Source organism: Erythranthe guttata, chromosome 3 (assembly GCF_056151865.1).
Source record: "Erythranthe guttata isolate IM_541 chromosome 3, IM_541, whole genome shotgun sequence".
Taxonomy (NCBI): Eukaryota; Viridiplantae; Streptophyta; class Magnoliopsida; order Lamiales; family Phrymaceae; genus Erythranthe; species Erythranthe guttata.
Window position 1 is genome coordinate 14,724,233 of NC_142535.1, and position 17,977 is coordinate 14,742,209.

The 17,977-nt window shown below is 39.8% G+C and overlaps 5 protein-coding genes and 1 pseudogene across 5 annotated transcripts; 2 read left to right on the forward strand and 4 right to left on the reverse strand.

The window, feature by feature from the left end:
• Positions 1–44: 44 nt before the first annotated feature.
• LOC148771891 (uncharacterized) lies at positions 45–941 on the reverse strand. The gene has a single exon (XM_088815274.1). It carries the CDS (start codon positions 939–941, stop codon positions 45–47), a length of 897 nt encoding a protein of 298 aa, XP_088671400.1.
• Positions 942–2,832: 1,891 nt separating this feature from the next.
• LOC148771892 (subtilisin-like protease SBT3) lies at positions 2,833–3,363 on the reverse strand. Its single transcript, XM_088815275.1, has one exon. The coding sequence runs from the start codon at positions 3,361–3,363 to the stop codon at positions 2,833–2,835; it is 531 nt and encodes a 176-aa protein (XP_088671401.1).
• Positions 3,364–5,395: 2,032 nt separating this feature from the next.
• LOC148771893 (subtilisin-like protease SBT3) lies at positions 5,396–5,926 on the reverse strand. The gene has a single exon (XM_088815276.1). The coding sequence runs from the start codon at positions 5,924–5,926 to the stop codon at positions 5,396–5,398; it is 531 nt and encodes a 176-aa protein (XP_088671402.1).
• Positions 5,927–7,970: 2,044 nt separating this feature from the next.
• On the forward strand, positions 7,971–9,837 carry LOC105966234 (subtilisin-like protease SBT3 pseudogene; annotated as a pseudogene).
• Positions 9,838–11,045: 1,208 nt separating this feature from the next.
• LOC105965515 (inactive protein kinase SELMODRAFT_444075) lies at positions 11,046–15,127 on the forward strand. Its single transcript, XM_012990073.2, has 8 exons — positions 11,046–11,310; positions 11,423–11,559; positions 12,240–12,334; positions 12,698–13,482; positions 13,576–13,736; positions 13,992–14,068; positions 14,255–14,582; positions 14,680–15,127. Exons 1-8 carry the CDS (start codon positions 11,127–11,129, stop codon positions 14,815–14,817), a joined length of 1,905 nt encoding a protein of 634 aa, XP_012845527.2. The 5' UTR covers positions 11,046–11,126; the 3' UTR covers positions 14,818–15,127.
• Positions 15,128–15,631: 504 nt separating this feature from the next.
• Positions 15,632–17,433, reverse strand: LOC105966550 (protein JINGUBANG). The gene has a single exon (XM_012991115.2). It carries the CDS (start codon positions 17,174–17,176, stop codon positions 15,848–15,850), a length of 1,329 nt encoding a protein of 442 aa, XP_012846569.2. The 5' UTR covers positions 17,177–17,433; the 3' UTR covers positions 15,632–15,847.
• Between the last annotated feature and the right edge of the window lie 544 nt (positions 17,434–17,977).

Consider the following 17,977-nt stretch of genomic DNA (forward strand, 5'->3'; position numbering starts at 1 on the left):
TTTGCTTTGATCATCTTCTCGGTATGCTGTCCATTGGTTACACGTCAGTAATAGTTGCATTGTAAAGCACGTTTGATAAGCATAAATCTTTTAAGCATGACAACAATAGACGCAAATCGAGTGTCGGCAACTGAAAGCAATTTTAAATGGGCAAATCGATTGTATATAGCCAATATCATCGCATGATTCATGATAAAAATTTTGACTTGCATAGCATCCCCATGAACAATGGTGATCCAACTACACAAATCATATGTCTCTAGATTGGATTCCACATTTTTAGCCGAACAAATATTCTTCAAAGCTAGATTCAGAGTGTGAACAACACAAGGAGTCCAAAAAATATGAGGATACCAACCTTCAATGAGTTCACCAGTCGCCTTACAATTGCTCGCATTATCAGTAATGATTTGGACCACTTTTTTATGCCCCACCTCATCGATAGTTTTTTTCAGTAAACTCGCGATAAATTTTTTATCTTTTACTTCACCAGAACAATCAACAGCCTTGATAAACATCGGCCCACAGTCAGAAACAACCATAACATTAATCAACGGCCTTATTTGTGGGTCACTCCAACCATCACTCACGATGCTAACCCCTTTCTCTGACCATGTGCTCTTGATCGACTCTAACAATCTCTCGACATGCGTTTTTTCTTGTTCGATCAATGTGGTTCTCAATTTGTTATAACCAGGAGGAAGATAATCAGGTATCGAGTGATTACAAGCAAATAAAAAAGCACTCACATTATAAGGATTCCTTGCAAAATTAAAAGGCAAACCTGCAGTATAAAACATTCTGGCAATCTCTGCATCCAATTGATTCCTAACATTAGCATCAAAAGCTTTAGTAATAGGATTATCACGATCGCCGGCTTTATGCCTTTTCAAAACATTAAAAGTATTTTGTTCGCTTGTACCACCAGACAACAAACTCATGGCTGTATTTCCGGTAGTAGGCAAAGACACATTTTAGGTTGTGAATTCATGGCTATTTGTGTCGCCGCTTCTTCTAATTTTTTCATTTCGGTGATACTTTCTCTACTCACTTTTTTGCAAGGAGTAATCCCTTTATTACTTATTTGGAATAGGTGAGCCCTAACTCTAGTGTAACTCCCTATTTTTTCTTCATTACAGAAAGTACACAACCATCTACAATTACCACCGGCACCTTCCCCCGCTTTACCAAGTTTAATCACATATTTCCACAAAGGATGGAGATCGTTATCCTTAGTTTTTGTAGTCGCCGATGTGGAATTAACACTACTACCGGTAGATTGAGAATCCATATTACGATAATCTCTAATCAGCCAATGAAAATTTACCTTCACCGTCCAAGCACCCACTCGATGTTGCCGCGCTAGTTGATTACTTGATTTTATTAGGGTTGGTTTTTTGTTCAATGGAATAGGGCATATAGAAAACAAAGAAGAGATTCTAAGATTTTTATGTGTTTTTGTCTTTCTGTTGTTTTCTGTTTTAATTAGAAAATAAAATATATGAAATAGTGAAAGGATTCCTAATAAAATAAAAAGCAATTATGAAAAAAAAAGGAACGTGTAAAGACGTAAGTATCAGCCGCCGTGTCCAAGTTGGGAAGTATCCTTTTCTTTTTTTTTGCAAAACCGCCCGACACCCCACCCCAATACTTTATGAAATTCGGATACGGCCCGACACCGTGTCCGAGCCGTGTCCTGGCGAGTCCGCGCGAGTCGGGTGTCCGTTATGCGGATTCTCCTAGTGTTTGGCAAGTCCGTGCTAACTAAGTTTTCACCTCTAATAAATCAGAAAAAAAAAAATTTCAGACACCACCACCACCATCTCTGTTCCGCCGTTGCACCACCACACCACAACCGCAACACCAATTTCATTCCTCTCCTCTTTTCTTGACAAGAGGATAAATATAAATAAATCACAAAAAACAGGGAAGAAAATCTTCTTCTTCCTGTCATCAACACCCCCACCAAATTAATCTTCATCCACCCTTGGAGCAAACATGGCCCACAAGATGAATGGAAAGAACACAATTTTGGAGGTTTTGAAAGGAATTAACGCAATTTTTGGGGGTTGATAGTCAACGGCAACCAGAAAAAAGTCAAGAAAATTGCTTGACGATTAAGAGCGGGGCGACGGTGCACTGGTCCTCTATTTCCGGTGGGTCCGGGGAATCGACGGCGATACGGATGGTGCAGTGGTTTTATGATCCGATGAATGGGAGATTTTGATTGGAGGGGTTGATGAATTGGGTCCTCTATTTTCGGTGGCGGCAAAGCAGAGGCGGCGGAGGGCGGCGAATCAGAGTCGGCAAGCGGCGGACGACGGTGGGCTGAAGAAGGACTAAGAGTAATTTTGGTTCTTCGTAGTGGTGACGTGAAGAAGATGAAGTCTTTTTCCTTTTTTTTTAAGATTTATTTATATTTATTAAAAAAATGAAGAAAATAGTAGTAGGAGGAAAAGATCAATTTATCCCAGCTCAAAACATGTGGTTCTCACGTGTTGCGGATTCCGGTCACTTTTTGCTAAAAATGGAAATTTTTTGTTTCGATGTTATAAATTAGTAAGTTCAGGTATGCTCGTGTAACTTTTTTCCGTTCAGGGGGTAAAGTGCAAAAACGTCCAAAGTTTAAGGGATCTTTTGCGGTTAACTCTTTATTTTATTTTGCTTAGTTTTTCTATGCAAAAAAATTATTTATGATAATCAAGACCTACATGATTCTTTTTATTTCATAAATTCCCAGGCATACAACATCATGATCAGACTTACGTTCATAAAATAAATACAGCATCATGATCAGACTTACGTTTATAAACTAAAATGAAGTTGATATTCTTATATGATCACTATGGGACTTTTAACCACACTTTTCCCCTTAGACTCGACCTGACTCAGTGAACCAAATGTCTTATTCATTATGTTACCTTCAATCGTCAAAGTAAAGTTCTTCTTCTCAAACTTCCTTTTGAACTCGATTCTATCCAGCGACATGCTGACACTCAAACCATCATAAAACTCTTTAATCCTTGTCGTATAAACTGAGCTCCCCTGGCCGACATAAGTAACGGTCCTTCTAAATTCTCTCACTGAACTTGTTCCATTTGGATCAGAGAAGGTAATGAATGAGGGATAATTCATATCCAGCGACAGGTTTGTGCAACCAGAAGTAACCGACCTAGTAATGGTCTGGATTTGATTCTTGGTGAAGTTCATCGCGCAAAGAAGATTCACGTAATCTTTGGAGCTAGTGTCAAGGCGTGGGTATAGGGCCTTGTGGGATCTATATGACCTCCTCCGATGCCGAGAGGAGAGGCAGGTTGATTTTGTGGGATGCGAGGTCTTGAATTGAACATAGGATGCTGTCATCATGGCTGAGCGAACCGCTGCAGGACTCCAACGGAGATGTGCCCCTTTAAGAAGGGCCGCCACTCCCGTCGCATGTGGACAAAATATCGATGTGCCCGATATGATATTGAAATTTCAGAAGAAAAATTCTGAGGTCCCAAAAGATATGGGAGAGACGGGAGACCACGAGGCCAAAATAGAGTCACCTGGAGCGGGTATATCTGGCTTCAAGATGTAAGCAAAGACCCTCGACGGGCATCTAGAGCAGTACTGTGCCAATTGTGGAGAAGACTTTTTATTGAAGCGTGTTTTGTGGAACTTGAAGCTTGCCTGTTTAGCCTGGGGGAGCCGTTGATGATGTAATCGATGAGTTTATTTCCTTGTTTGAGTTCCAAAAATAGGGTGGGATTTGTAGTCTGGATAAAGAACTCGATCGTATCCGTATCATTCGGTACACAGATAGCTAAAACGACGCTTGAGTTTTGGATGCGGACTACTTACATGCTCAACGTATTAGTTGTGTCAACGTATTAGTTTTGTTCATAGAACATAAAATTATTAGAAAGCAAATTAATGGGAAAAACCACACATCATGCTCCAATATTTTCAGACAAGTCATGATATTAACTGAAAAAATATATTACAGTTCTTGAATTTGTAAACATAGCAAAGATGTATCGGCATAGAATAAATTTGTATTGATATGCCATGTCGAATTGATCCCACCAAGGTTGAAGTTCTTTAAACCAAAACAAACAGGAAATAAAAAGGGTGAGTTGAAGGGCCATTTGTCCTTAAGGAATGATGTGACTGTAATTCTTTATCTGAAATAAATCATACATATTTGTAGTTGATTTTTTTGATGTATTTAGTTTTTGTCATTTGACATAATCACAAAATTACCTTTTTGTCCTTTCAGAATCATCATCACAACCACACTAGCTCCACAGTATGCTGGGGGTGTATGTACTCATCTGATGGTGGGGGGAGAATTTTCTTCTTTTTTTTTTTTTTTTTTTTTTTTTAATAAACTCCATATGTATTACATAAATACTAAAACTAAAATTTGTACTACTTTTAATTAAAAAAAAAATATGTATGTTTACTGACTTTTTAGCAATTTCATTTTTAGGCAACAACATTTTTCTAACAAAAAAAATTCGGAAATCAAATACCAAAGACCCAGGACTAACAAACACTTATTATTACTGGAAAATAAATATACAGCAAACGAGAAATATGTAACCTCAGCTCAAAGACCCAGGACTAACAAACACTTATTATTACTGAAAAATAAATATAAAGCAAAGGATAAATATGCTACCTCAAGATCTGGGCCGGAGGATGTTTGTCGATCGTGTGTCTTTATCCTCTTTGGTTGAAAAATCTGAGTGGAAGAAATGTTATGGAACTCTAAAACCTAAGGAATGAGAAGAGAGAGTGGAATACTGACATATAGATATTATATTTCTAGAGAAAGAAAAAAAGAAAAAGAAAAAATCAAATAAGTAGTAATTTAGAATGAGGGTTTAGTTTGTTTGTTTTTTTTGAGGTAAATGAGTTTTGTTGCAGCTGGGAGAATCTGATTTCAGAGGATACGAGGTACTGTTGTCCTTTTTGCAGCAGAACAGCCATAATGATATTATTCACTCTCTCACCATGGTATCACGTTATTACAAGCACACTTTATCCCAGCTCAAAACATGTGGTTCTCACGTGTTGCGAATTCCGGTCACTTTTTGCTAAAAATGGAAATTTTTTGTTTCGATGCTATAAATTAGTAAGTTCAGGTATGCTCGTGTAACTTTTTTCCGTTCAGGGGGTAAAGTGCAAAAACGTCTAAAGTTTAAGGGATCTTTTGCAGTTAACTCTTTATTTTATTTTTCTTAGTTTTTCTATGCAAAAAAATTATTTATGATGATCAAGACCTACATGATTCTTTTTATTTCATAAATTCCCAGGCATACAACATCATGATCAGACTTACGTTCATAAAATAAATACAGCATCATGATCAGACTTACGTTTATAAAATAAAATGAAGTTGCTATTTTTATATGATCACTATGGGACTTTTAACCACACTTTTCCCCTTAGACTCGACCTGACTCAGTGAACCAAATGTCTTATTCATTATGTTACCTTCAATCGTCAAAGTAAAGTTCTTCTTCTCAAACTTCCTTTTGAACTCGATTCTATCCAGCGACATGCTGACACTCAAACCATCATAAAACTCTTTAATCCTTGTCGTATAAACTGAGCTCCCCTGGCCGACATAAGTAACGGTCCTTCTAAATTCTCTCACTGAACTTGTTCCATTTGGATCAGAGAAGGTAATGAATGAGGGATAATTCATATCCAGCGACAGGTTTGTGCAACCAGAAGTAACCGACCTAGTAATGGTCTGGATTTGATTCTTGGTGAAGTTCATCGCGCAAAGAAGATTCACGTAATCTTTGGAGCTAGTGTCAAGGCGTGGGTATAGGGCCTTGTGGGATCTATATGACCTCCTCCGATGCCGAGAGGAGAGGCAGGTTGATTTTGTGGGATGCGAGGTCTTGAATTGAACATAGGATGCTGTCATCATGGCTGAGCGAACCGCTGCAGGACTCCAACGGAGATGTGCCCCTTTAAGAAGGGCCGCCACTCCTGTCGCATGTGGACAGAATATCGATGTGCCCGATATGATATTGAAATTTCAGAAGAAAAATTCTGAGGTCCCAAAAGATATGGGAGAGACGGGAGACCACGAGGCCAAAATAGAGTCACCTGGAGCGGGTATATCTGGCTTCAAGATGTAAGCAAAGACCCTCGACGGGCATCTAGAGCAGTACTGTGCCAATTGTGGAGAAGACTTTTTATTGAAGCGTGTTTTGTGGAACTTGAAGCTTGCCTGTTTAGCCTAGGGGAGCCGTTGATGATGTAATCGATGAGTTTATTTCCTTGTTTGAGTTCCAAAAATAGGGTGGGATTTGTAGTCTGGATAAAGAACTCGATCGTATCCGTATCATTCGGTACACAGATAGCTAAAACGACGCTTGAGTTTTGGATGCGGACTACTTACATGCTCAACGTATTAGTTGTGTCAAGGCATAAAACAATCTTCCCCCTTGCTTTCTCTAATGATCCCTCATTTTAGCATGCATCAACGTAGACGATCGAGAAGTACTCTTCGGAGGGAAACTTTTCGGGGTAGAGGGATTGTCTCGTGACAGAATAGATATTGCTGAGGTGCAGGGTCCCTTCAAATTTCTAGTGTAATGTACCGGCAGCTACATTCAGAACCTTAGGATATCCATTGTGGAGGGGTCCCGTCGCTTGGCCCCGCATTGTCTGCTGATGTCGAGACAAACATTCCTTTCTCCATGGCTGCGAAGGCCCCCACAACAATAGGATACTCGTCCAGGGCTACGGTATAAAAGTCTAATGACGTGGACAAGACGTCAACACCGCCGTCGTCAATAGCCTAATCCACCCCCGCAAGAATATCCGACACAACCTAGTCTTCGTCCCACACTACCTTGTATAGTGCGATTGGGACCTTTGGAGCTACGCCTCTGGCAGTCCCGGGGGCACAATCGTAGAAGTTTGCACCCTCCACATAATTACCAGAGGCGGTGCTCGATGTGTGGGTCCCATGCCCGCCCGTGTCGCGGGGCGAATTCATAATCAATTTCGGTTTCTTGGCGAACATGCCCTTGCTGAAGGACCGGACTCCAATCAATTTACAATTGCACGAGTATTTGAAATCCGCGCAACTCTGGCATGTTCTCTCCGCCTGGACTGAATCTCATCAATGCCGTCGTCGTTGAAACTTGTACTTTCTAGCCAGATCCCGGTATCCACTGGAACGATGATGACATCGCCATAACAAAGATGAATTTTGTTAAAAGAAAATTATATGCTCAATTCATTAATCAATCACAAATATATTGATGAATGTCCATGCAAACTGAAAGTTTTCTCAAAGTTAATAGAAAATAATCAATGGCGGAGCTAGTATTTCATATATAAGGGGCGAAATATACACTCAGGTTTTGTTTGATTACAACGAAAAATCTTATCGATGAAGTAGTATCGGCTAATAAGATGTTCGGTTGAAAATAACTAATGTGACTCATGTATGAAAAAAAAAATATGTATTAAGTCCCACGATATTTAAATGAATTAAGAGAAATGATATCTAATACTATATTCCAACATGTTTAATACCTTAAAAGTGCACAATATTTTTGCATGTCACATTATCATACTAAATATTTCAGTTATGTATTTTAACATAACATCAACGAATTAATATGAAAGAATATCATCTTTCTTTTATTTTGAATCATTATTCATTCTTAAAAATATTCGTTTTGAAAAATAAAATTTTCACGTATAATCACATAATCACGTAATATGCACGAGATTCGCACATGATATGCACTGAATTTGTACGTGAATTTGGTCTGTGTAAAGTTAATGAATTATGTGCAGATCACCGACATCAATATTTAGAACCCAATGGATCCCATTGTGCATTGTACGTGATTATGTAAACTTGTTACTGTTCCATTGGAAATTCTATTAGATTATCCAATGAATTTAATGTCATCTCGGGCATATCCAAGGTCTTTCCCCACGCCATGGAGATTACTGTATTTATAAGAAGCGCGCACCCAGTGTGGAGCATGTCAGCGATAAAGTCCGCCATCATGACCACTGCGAACCACCTGGACAACACATGTAAAGCTATTCGAGATTCCCTGCTCAATTACGAGGCCGCAACACCATTAGAAATGCGGTCCTGCCATATCAATCATAATCCAGCGCTCAATCCAAGATTGATGTACGATATCTCTCGCTCAATCCAAGATTGATGTACGATATCTCTCGCTGGGATTACGTCAAATTTGTATAGGGGGCCAAAACCGCAAATTCAGATCTGGATATGAATAATAACTCCGGAAGAGACATCACGGACCACGTCACACACACCTCGTCCACAGCCGCTGGAGACTATGTCAAGCGTGCTTCCTTCTTCGGTTATGCATCGGGGACTGCGAGAGGGGTCACCCCTCGTGCTAGCGTTGTTATGTACAAAGTCCACTCAGGTTCCCGATTCCCTCTTGCTTCGGATGTATTGGCAGGTATGGATAAGGTTGTGGCCGATGGTGTGGATGTTATATCTATATCAATGGGCTTCGACCCATATCCCCTGTATGAGGACCCGATCGTTGTCGCTCCTTTTGGCGCATTTGAGAAAGACGTATTTGTATCTACTTCCGCTGGAAATGATGGTGGTACCACGACTTCGCACAACGGGATCCCATGGGCGTTGACAGTTGCAGCAGGCTCCGTCGATCGGTTCTTTACCGGAACACTGAAATTGGGAAATGGAGCAGCAGTTCTCGGATGGTCTATGTTCCCAGCTTCTGCTCTCTTGGACAATTTGCTTCTCATCTACAACAAGACGCAATACTCTTGTAATTTCATTGACGCTTTGTCCGAAATTGGGCACGTCATTGTCATTTGTGAAGACGAACCAGTTTTTATAGAACATATGTTATCTCAAATGTCGCAGCGGCTATTTTCATTTCGGACAATCTGGAGCTACAGTTGTCAAGTCACTTCCCATCTCCCGGTGTCCTGATCAATCGTAAGGACGCATCAGTCTTGATCGAGTACGCAATAAAAATTGCACGTCTTTCTCCATCTGCTACCATCAAGCTACAACAGTCACTCGTGGGGACAAAAAGGTTCCAGCTGTTGCTTTCTATAGTTCTAGAGGCCGCGCACGAGCTTGGCCATACATATTGAAGCCCGAGGTGATGGCACCGGGATCCCTGATTTTGGTATCGTTGGTGCCAAATAAATCAACAACTTTTATTGGCGGTTCCATCATCTTATCTAGTGAGTTCAATACGATCTCAGGTACTTCCATGGCATGCCCCCACGCTTGGGGGATTGTTGCGCTTCTCAAATGCGCACCCGAAGGGGAGCCCGTCGGCAATAAAATCGGCTATCATGACGACATCGAACCCCTTCGACAACACCTACAAGCCCATTTGTGATTACCTGCGCAATTTCGAAGCTGCAACTCCGCTGGCAATGGGATCGAGCCACATTGATCCTAATTGAACACTCATTCCCGGACCGATTTACGACGTGTCCAGACAGGACTACGTCAATCTCTTGTGCTCCATGAACTTTACACGGGGGCAAACAAAGTCGATCTTGAGGTCGAGCTACGACTGCTCAATTCCTTCGTCAGACCTCAATTATCCGGCCTTCATAGCAGTTTATAAGCAGAAACGAGAGGGAATGGTGATGACTAGGGTGTTTAAGCGGAGGGTGACAGAGCTGCAACTGCAACTGCCAAAGTACACGAAAATTATAACGCGGCCTACAACTTTGGTCTTCAGCAAAAAATACGAGAAGTTAAATTACCAGTTGACCATATCTTACAGTGATAGTAACGGTTCTCTTCCCGCATATGGCTCCATCACATAGACCGAAGAAACTGGAAGAAAACACTCGGTCTGGAGTCATATTATTATTTCCGCCCTTTGAGACGTTATGGTCCTGTAGATGGTTGTAACTTGTGGAGAAGTATTTAGTAATAATAAGACAATAAGGTTAAGTTCAATCAATCAACCATGTATGTCCAAGTATCCCATGTTTAGAAGTTAAGTACATTGTTTTAGAATTGACAACAAGAAATGACCCTCTATTTGGTTTTGAAGAATTAACTTGTTTTATGGTTAAACCAAGTTTGCTGCACTAATTATATAGTTTGTGTTGGATTCACAATTTCTGGACTAACAATGAAGTAACAGTATTTCTAAAGGCCCAAGAGCCAAATTCATTGATTTTTATTTTTTCTTTTTCTCCTAATAAAATGTCTTATCAAAAAAGAAAAGAAAAGAAAAAAAAACAATAGAAATGATAGCATATATTTATTTATTGCATAATTATTCCAATCACATGCAATTATTGTTGTGTTACCTGTCATGAAAACAACTCCAAGTAATTGGTGCGGTGCGCAGTCATGTCATCATCACGAGATCTCATCCGTTCAAACCCTACCATCCGTCATTTTCGGACAATCTCGTCCGTTCAATTCAAGCCTCACTCATCCCTTTCATTCATGCATGGATACATGCAGTTTTCATTTCAGACAAAAATTAAAAAAAATCAACTTAATTGCATTTATCATTTCTAGATGTTTTTCAATAAATTATTTTGCATAAATAAGTTATCTATTTTACTTCTCATATTTTAATTATAATATACTAAATAGTGGTAAACCTCACCTACAATCATTACCATTTAAATTCTATTAATTTACCAAAATATTAAATTATCGAACTAACTTTTAACACGTTGTCGTCAAGTTGGAACCGAATATTAGTTAATCGAGGTTCTACTGTATTTCAATTTTCAATCAAACCAAATAATAAAACTAGTGTCATGTTTTTTTTGGAACATTTATTTGATTTTTAATTGTTCATTTTATTGAGAAAAAAAAATACATTTTCACTAGGTTTTAATTTTTTTTATATATATAAACCGTTTCATGCTTGACAATTAAATCCAATTAATTGTAACAATGTATTTTAATAATAAAGGTTTAAATTTCAAAGTGCAACAAGTTGTATTTAAAATTAAAACTCATATAAATAAATAAATAAAAATAAAAATAAAAAATAACTAGCATTTAAAACTCTACCAAACGGTCCAAATTACATAGCTCTCACTCCCTCCAACTTCCCACGTTACCGACAAACCGCCGTCGTCTCATGGTCCCGTCAAATCCACCAGGTTTGCCTCGCCGTAGCGGCGGCGATACGGCGGTGAGAGTGATCGTCGCAGTGAAAGCAGAGAAGGTAATCTCCAAGTCCGCCTTGGCTTGGGCTCTCACCCACGCGGCCCGGCCCGGCGACTGCATCACCCTCCTCGCTATCTTCTCTGAAAACAGAGCCGGTAAATTCGAGAAAATCTGGATCAAAATTCCACAATTAGATTTCTCCCCCTTTTAATTTTTTTCTGACATGAAATTGATTTTATAGTTGCTGTGGGTGGAAATAAAATACAGGTGGGAGGAGATTTTGGGGATTTCCGAGGTTGAAAGGGGATTGCCGGAGCTGTGACCCGTCCGAGTTACCGGGTCGGATTCGTCAGATCTCGGAGTCCTGTTCTCAGATGGTTCTTCAACTGCACGATCAAATTCAGGTACCTAAATTATTGCATTTTATTGTTGTTAAATTTATAATTGTTTGCCTTAATTGGGACTGAATTTTGGGGAATAAATTTGGTTCAAACGACGTAGTTTTGGAATCTTTTCGAAAATTGATTCTCTGAGTTTGTATGGCTGTGAAATGGAGTTTAATATAATCAAACAATGGAGTCAATGGAAAGAGCATGTGCCTCGGAAAAGTCGATTTGCAATAAATCATTATTATAAGTGCCCAAGCATATTTTAAATCGTTGTTTAAGTTTACGTTCATGTGATTGATTATTGATTATGTTCATGTGAACCAATGCCTTTTATTAATCATTGATAACAGCACCTTACGCTCAATGAATTCTGTAAAGCAAGTGGAAAAAAAGAATTAAAGTCTCGATTCATCGTGTGAAAATATACATCAAAGGACAATTCAAATTAACAACACTAGAATATAGTTCGTGGAAAAAATTTCTGAACTTGTTCAACTTTGAAATTGCGTTCATATGTGTGTGTATGTATATATACACACACACACACACACACATTATAGCAACCTGAACGGAGTCAAATACTTTAAAATTGTCATCGTTAATTAACATTTAAAATTTTGTGAACTTTAGTTAGTGAAATAGAGGATCTATTGTTTGAGTGAGTATCTAATAAAGCTTAGTTTATCATTGTGTAGGTCAGAGTGAGAATTAAGGTTGTATCAGTTATCGCTGCTGGTGCCGTCGCAGCTGAAACGAGGAGTAGCTCAGCCAGCTGGGTCATATTGGACAAGTAAATAAACGTAAATATGTTTTTACTTTTTCCTTGAATACTTTTCTCTTGGCTGGTATCTTCACAGATATACTTCCACTCGCATAACGACGCTACTAAAATCCAAATACGAACACAAAATAAGTATTTTGGGTATGTGTTATGTATGTCAAGGCTCGGTAACTAAAATGGTTAACTTTTTTACGCATTTACAAATGCATGTCAAATATTTGTTGTAAATGGATGGATTCGGTGCTTTTAATATTCGCTGTGCAGCTATAGAAAGGAAGCAAGTTCTTGCAATAAATTCGTTTTTAAATTCCTTAAATTACTATATAATTTAAATGAGAGTATATTCATAATGTTGTTATTCCCACAAGACAGGAAACTAAAGGGAGAGCTAAAGCATTGCATTGATGAACTGAATTGTAATATTGTAGCCATGAAGGGTTCAAACGCAAAAGTCCTTCGACTCAACCTAGCTTGCCCTAGTGCTATCCAAACGCCCTTTTACTCTGCTGCTACTTCGCCTATTAAAGATAAAGAGACCTATAATATGAAGCATACCACCCCTGTTAGCAGCCCCGAGGATCCAAATACTTCCTACACAAGAACCTCTGGAGATAATTCCTTATCAAGTCCCGACACGGGATCTTCTAGTTACGTCGTGTACGAACAAAACCCTCTTTACGACGGATTAAATAAACGTAAGAATCCACCTAGTAGGCAAAATACGTTTGATGGTGTAGATTATGTACTGAACGCTAGCATCCGTGAGGCTGTCTCTCTAAAGAAAACCTCTTCGATTTCACCTCCGCTATGTTCGCTCTGTCAATTCGAGGCTCCGGCATTTGGGAAACCCCCGAAGCAGTTTCAGTACACGGAGCTCGAGGAAGCTACAGATGGTTTTTCGGACACGAATTTCGTTGCAGAAGGTGGGTTCGGTTTGGTTCACAGAGGAGTTCTTAGGAATGGTTTGGTCATTTCGGTTAAGGAACTCGGGCTTGTGGGCCCGCAAAGAGACGCTGATTTCTGCCGGGAAGTGCGTGTGCTGAGCTGTGCACAGCATAGAAACGTCGTGTTGCTGCTAGGCTTTTGCATCGAGGGGAAGAAGAGATTGCTTGTCTATGAATATGTGTGCAATAGCTCCCTGGACTTCCATTTACATGGTATTTTTTTTTATGTTTTGCTTCGTGATTTGTATTTGTCCTAACACAGCCCTGTGCTTTGTTCAGCCGTTGTAATGCGACCTTCGTTTGCAGGAAACGGAATGCCGATATTGGATTGGGGGGCACGTTTAAAGATAGCTATTGGGACTGCGAGAGGATTACGGTACCTTCATGAAGATTGCAGAGTTGGATGTATAATTCATCGAAATTTGAGGCCAGACAATATTCTTTTAACTCATGATTTTGAACCTCTGGTATGTTCTATCTATGTTCTGTTTCCTATATATATATATATATATATATATATATATATATATATATATATATATATATATATATATATATATATATATATTATGTTCTATCTTGTTCTGAAAGCAAGTAGATTTCAAGTACAATACATATCGGTTATATTAATATCGTATATTCCTATTATAAGTCATTACAAAGTCAATCAGCAAAACGTGATTATTTTATTTTAGTCCAATTACACTGTTGTCTTAATTCAGGTTGCTGAATTTGGTCTTGCAAGATTGGACAATGAGTGGAAGTTCTATGATAAGAACCAAGTCGTCGGAGCTTCAGGGTAAAATTACTTCCTTCATAAAAGTTTAATTGTTTTTTTTTTTTAAACTATCTCAATTTCATTTTCCCGATTTGCAAGAAAGTTTTAATGATGATTGTAATTCAAGTAAAACTTGTTTGCTGACATCAAGCCCCCGTTTTGTTAATTAATTAATTTGTTTAATTTCTACTTCTTTAATGTCTATAGGTATCTTGCACCGGAATATTTTAATGATGGAAAAATGACGGAAAAAGTCGACATATATGCATACGGCCTGGTGCTGTTAGAGCTAATCACGGGCCGAAGAGCCCGTGATTTGCAATACTGCACGGAACATCAATTCTTGCTGGATAATATAGATGCATTATCTGCAATTGAACCAATACATATACTTGCTTACAAGCATCAACTGCTGGACCCACGCTTGGCCTCGTTCGAACCACAAGGCGGTTTACCCTACGAGCTTCACGCAATGGGATTTGCTGCCTCGTTGTGTCTACAGCAAGATCCTGACCTCAGACCACCCATGTCAAAGGTTAATTATTACCATTTATTCATTCTTAATTTGAATTTGTGTAGATTTTAATGAATTTAAATTCTTTTATTTTATTTTATTTTCATTTTATGAATAGGTTGTTAAAATGCTGGAAGGGGTAAGTACAGCTAGTCTCGACTTGGATTCGTTTGGGTGTAGAAGTGGGCGCATTGAGGGACTCAATTCGAATGCACTAGAGTCGAAGAGGAGGCACTCTCGAAGGCTTTCATACTGAAGAAATATCGAATTTTTCAGTTACGGTATCGAAATTATTAAAATGGTTGTTTCGATTATTAGCCCGTATGTACAAAGAAATTGTGCAACATCTATTGCTTGAACACATCTTTATTTTAATTGAACATTTTGTAATGTGACTATATTGTGAGTAGGGTCAGGTATTGGTGAGTTTGAGATTATGTAGTTATTTTTTAATGATGACTACAGGTTGTTGTAATTACAGAAACACCCCCAGCTACAGTGTGCAAATAATTATTTTTTTAAAGACCAAGTCTTATGGTCATACTAGTTGTATGAATTTCAAGAAATGCACTGGTTATTTACATTAGGTGATTGTTAACTGTAGATCTGTACATAATTACATACACAGTCATGTATATGTGTGTTTACTTAGAAATTATTTAACATCATCTAAGGTTAACAACCACCCGATATAAATAACCAAGTGTAGTATCTAACTCCACTTGACATGCCATTCTAGCTAGTTACGAGTGATTACGGCATACCCATGATTGTTCGTGATTTTGTTGGGAATTGGGATTGCAGTTGATACTCGGGTCGTCCCAAATTTAGCCTCAAAAAGTTTCGAAATAAATAAAGTGGATTATCGTTTCTCGAAATTGCTATTTCGAGAAAAAGTAATAACTAGAGAAGAACCTTTCATTGGTAAATTAAATTTTATTATTTGAATTAAGAGAACCCTCTTACATATCAAATGGGATGTGACGAGCATATGGTTATTTACATTAACTGGATTTTTAGCGCCGATCTACACACATTAATGTGTGTGTTTAGAAGTGAATTTGCAACTGAAAAAAAAAACGAAAATTTATTCCTCTAATATTATAATAATACTTAATTAAAATCATATAGTAGTCATAAGTCACAATGAATTACACCAATTAACAACACATACATACATATAGAAAATAAACTCTTAATTTACATACGCCCATGATCACATAAAAAAATCCACTGTTAATTAATTAATATTTTTCTCTCCATCAATTAATTAATTAAATAATTAATTAATACTTGGCCGACGGTATGGAATCCCAGTTAGAATTCCCATGGCCCATCTGCTGCAGCTCCGGCGCCATTTCCGACACGCTCCACACCTTCACCGACTTATCCAAGCTCCCACTGTAAACCACCCACTTCTTATCTCCGCCGCCGCCGTCCGCGGCGGACTCCTTGTCCTTCTCCACCGTCAGGCACTTCACCGGCCCGGTGTGCCCCGTCAGCACAGACAGACACGTGTGCACCGCCCCCTCCCTCCTCCACACGCATATCGTCTTGTCCGCCGACCCGCTGAAAACCAGATTCCCCGCCGCCTCAAGGCAAAGCACCGCCAGCTTGTGGCCCTTCAAAACCCCGCCGTGAGAAAGCTCCTTCTCCTTCTCCCAGAAATTCACCAGCCCGTCGGAGGAGCCGGAGTACACCACCGTACCGTTCTCGTTGACCGCAAGCGCCGTGACGGCGGACTCCTGGCTGAGAAGCGTCTGAACGGAAGTGTGCTTCACCGACTTCCCCTTCTGCTCCCTCTTCCACACCTTCACCGTCCCGTCGGCGGAGCCGGTGTACACAATCCCGTCAACGCTCGCCACCACGGAGTTAACGGCGTCATCGTGCGCCCTAACGGACTCGACGCATTTCGAGTTATCGGCGCGCCAAACCTTGAAAGTCCGGTCCCACGAAGCAGAGTAAAGAAGTCCGGTCTCCTGGCTCATGCTCAGGCAGGAAATGGCGTCGGTGTGCTTGATCCAGACGGCGGTGCGGTTGCGCTTCACCTCCACGTAGCTGCTCGGCTTGATCGACGCCTTGAATATGTCGAAGAACGTCGGCATCGTGCCGGAGCGTTTGTGCACGCTCGGGTCTTTAGGGCTGATCTTCCAGACACGTATTTTCCCGTCCTGGTGGCCGGTGAATATCTTGTCGCCGGAGATTATGATCGCCTTCACCAGGCCGCTATTGGATTTGAAGGCGGAGAATTCTTTCAGGCTTTTCCAAACGCGGATGTTCTTGCTGTCGGAGCCGGTGTAGAGGAGGTCGTTCTTGGCGGCGAGGGAGTATATGTGGCCTTCTTCACGGACCAGGGATCCGATCAGGCTGTTCTGCGGCTGGTTCTCCGACGACGACGTCGTTTTCGACGAGTCGGGGTTCGAAGACCATGAGTTTGCGAAGGGGGAGGGTTGGTTCCAGGGTGACATCATCATTGGGGAGCCCTCGCCGCTCGGGCGGCTCGGGTCGTAGGCGGAGAAGCTGCTGTTGCGGGCGGCGAAGTCGTCGGCGCCGGAGCTGCCGGCGCCGTCGGAGGCGCCGCTGGAGGAGGAGAAGTTTGGATCGGGGTGGACCATGTTGTTGTTGTTGTTGTTTGTCTTATCTTCTTCTTTCTTCTTCTTCTTCTTTTTGTTTTTTGATCATCAAATGTTTATTACGTACAGGTTTTTTTCTTTTTTTTTTTTCTTTTAAGGTGTTGTAATAATCTAATAATATTAATGATAATATTAATATTATTGTGAGAAATTGTGAAGAAGAAGAAGAAGAAAGATGGAATGGAAATGAGAAATGAAGAGAGAGAGAGAGAGTGAAGGAGAGAATTTGTAGGGAATGTTTGAGAGGATTTTGCTTCTCTAATTGCAGTTTTTATGTGTGTGGTGTCGGATTTCTTCAAACTGTTTTTTTTTTTCTTTGGTTGGTTCATTTAACATGACAAAATCAGGGGAAATTCTATGCTACACCCGGTGAATATAACCAGGCACCATAATTAATAAGATTCTCACTACGGGTTCAGTTATGGCCCAATGGGTTTTTAGAATATAATTATAAAATAAATAAAAAAGGACACATGTCAAGAAAAGAGCCACCCGATGAAAATCACCAGGTGTAGCATCGTATTCCCCATCAGGGTTATTTCGGGGATTTAGATGCTACCGTGGATTTAATTAAATAACTACACGCTGAGCACATATATAAATGTGTGTGGTATTATATTTGAATCTACGGTTCAAATCCACACATTGTAAATAGCTAAGTTTAGCATCTCATTTGCCGTTATTTTTATGTTACACCAGGTGAAGGTTATATCGAGTAGATTTTTATCGTTGATCTACACATACTAATATGTGTGTGTCTGTGGACATATGAATTGTTGTCGA

Coding starts and splice junctions, on each gene's coding strand:
- LOC105966550 (XM_012991115.2), bottom strand. CDS start 17,176: ATGGTCCACCCCGATCCAAACTTCTCCTCCTCCAGCGGCGCCTCCGAC.
- LOC148771891 (XM_088815274.1), bottom strand. CDS start 941: ATGAGTTTGTTGTCTGGTGGTACAAGCGAACAAAATACTTTTAATGTT.
- LOC148771892 (XM_088815275.1), bottom strand. CDS start 3,363: ATGACAGCATCCTATGTTCAATTCAAGACCTCGCATCCCACAAAATCA.
- LOC148771893 (XM_088815276.1), bottom strand. CDS start 5,926: ATGACAGCATCCTATGTTCAATTCAAGACCTCGCATCCCACAAAATCA.
- LOC105965515 (XM_012990073.2), top strand. CDS start 11,127: ATGGTCCCGTCAAATCCACCAGGTTTGCCTCGCCGTAGCGGCGGCGAT. Junction 12,335..12,697: donor AGCTGGGTCATATTGGACAA/GTAAATAAACGT, acceptor CCCACAAGACAG/GAAACTAAAGGGAGAGCTAA. Junction 13,483..13,575: donor CCTGGACTTCCATTTACATG/GTATTTTTTTTT, acceptor CTTCGTTTGCAG/GAAACGGAATGCCGATATTG.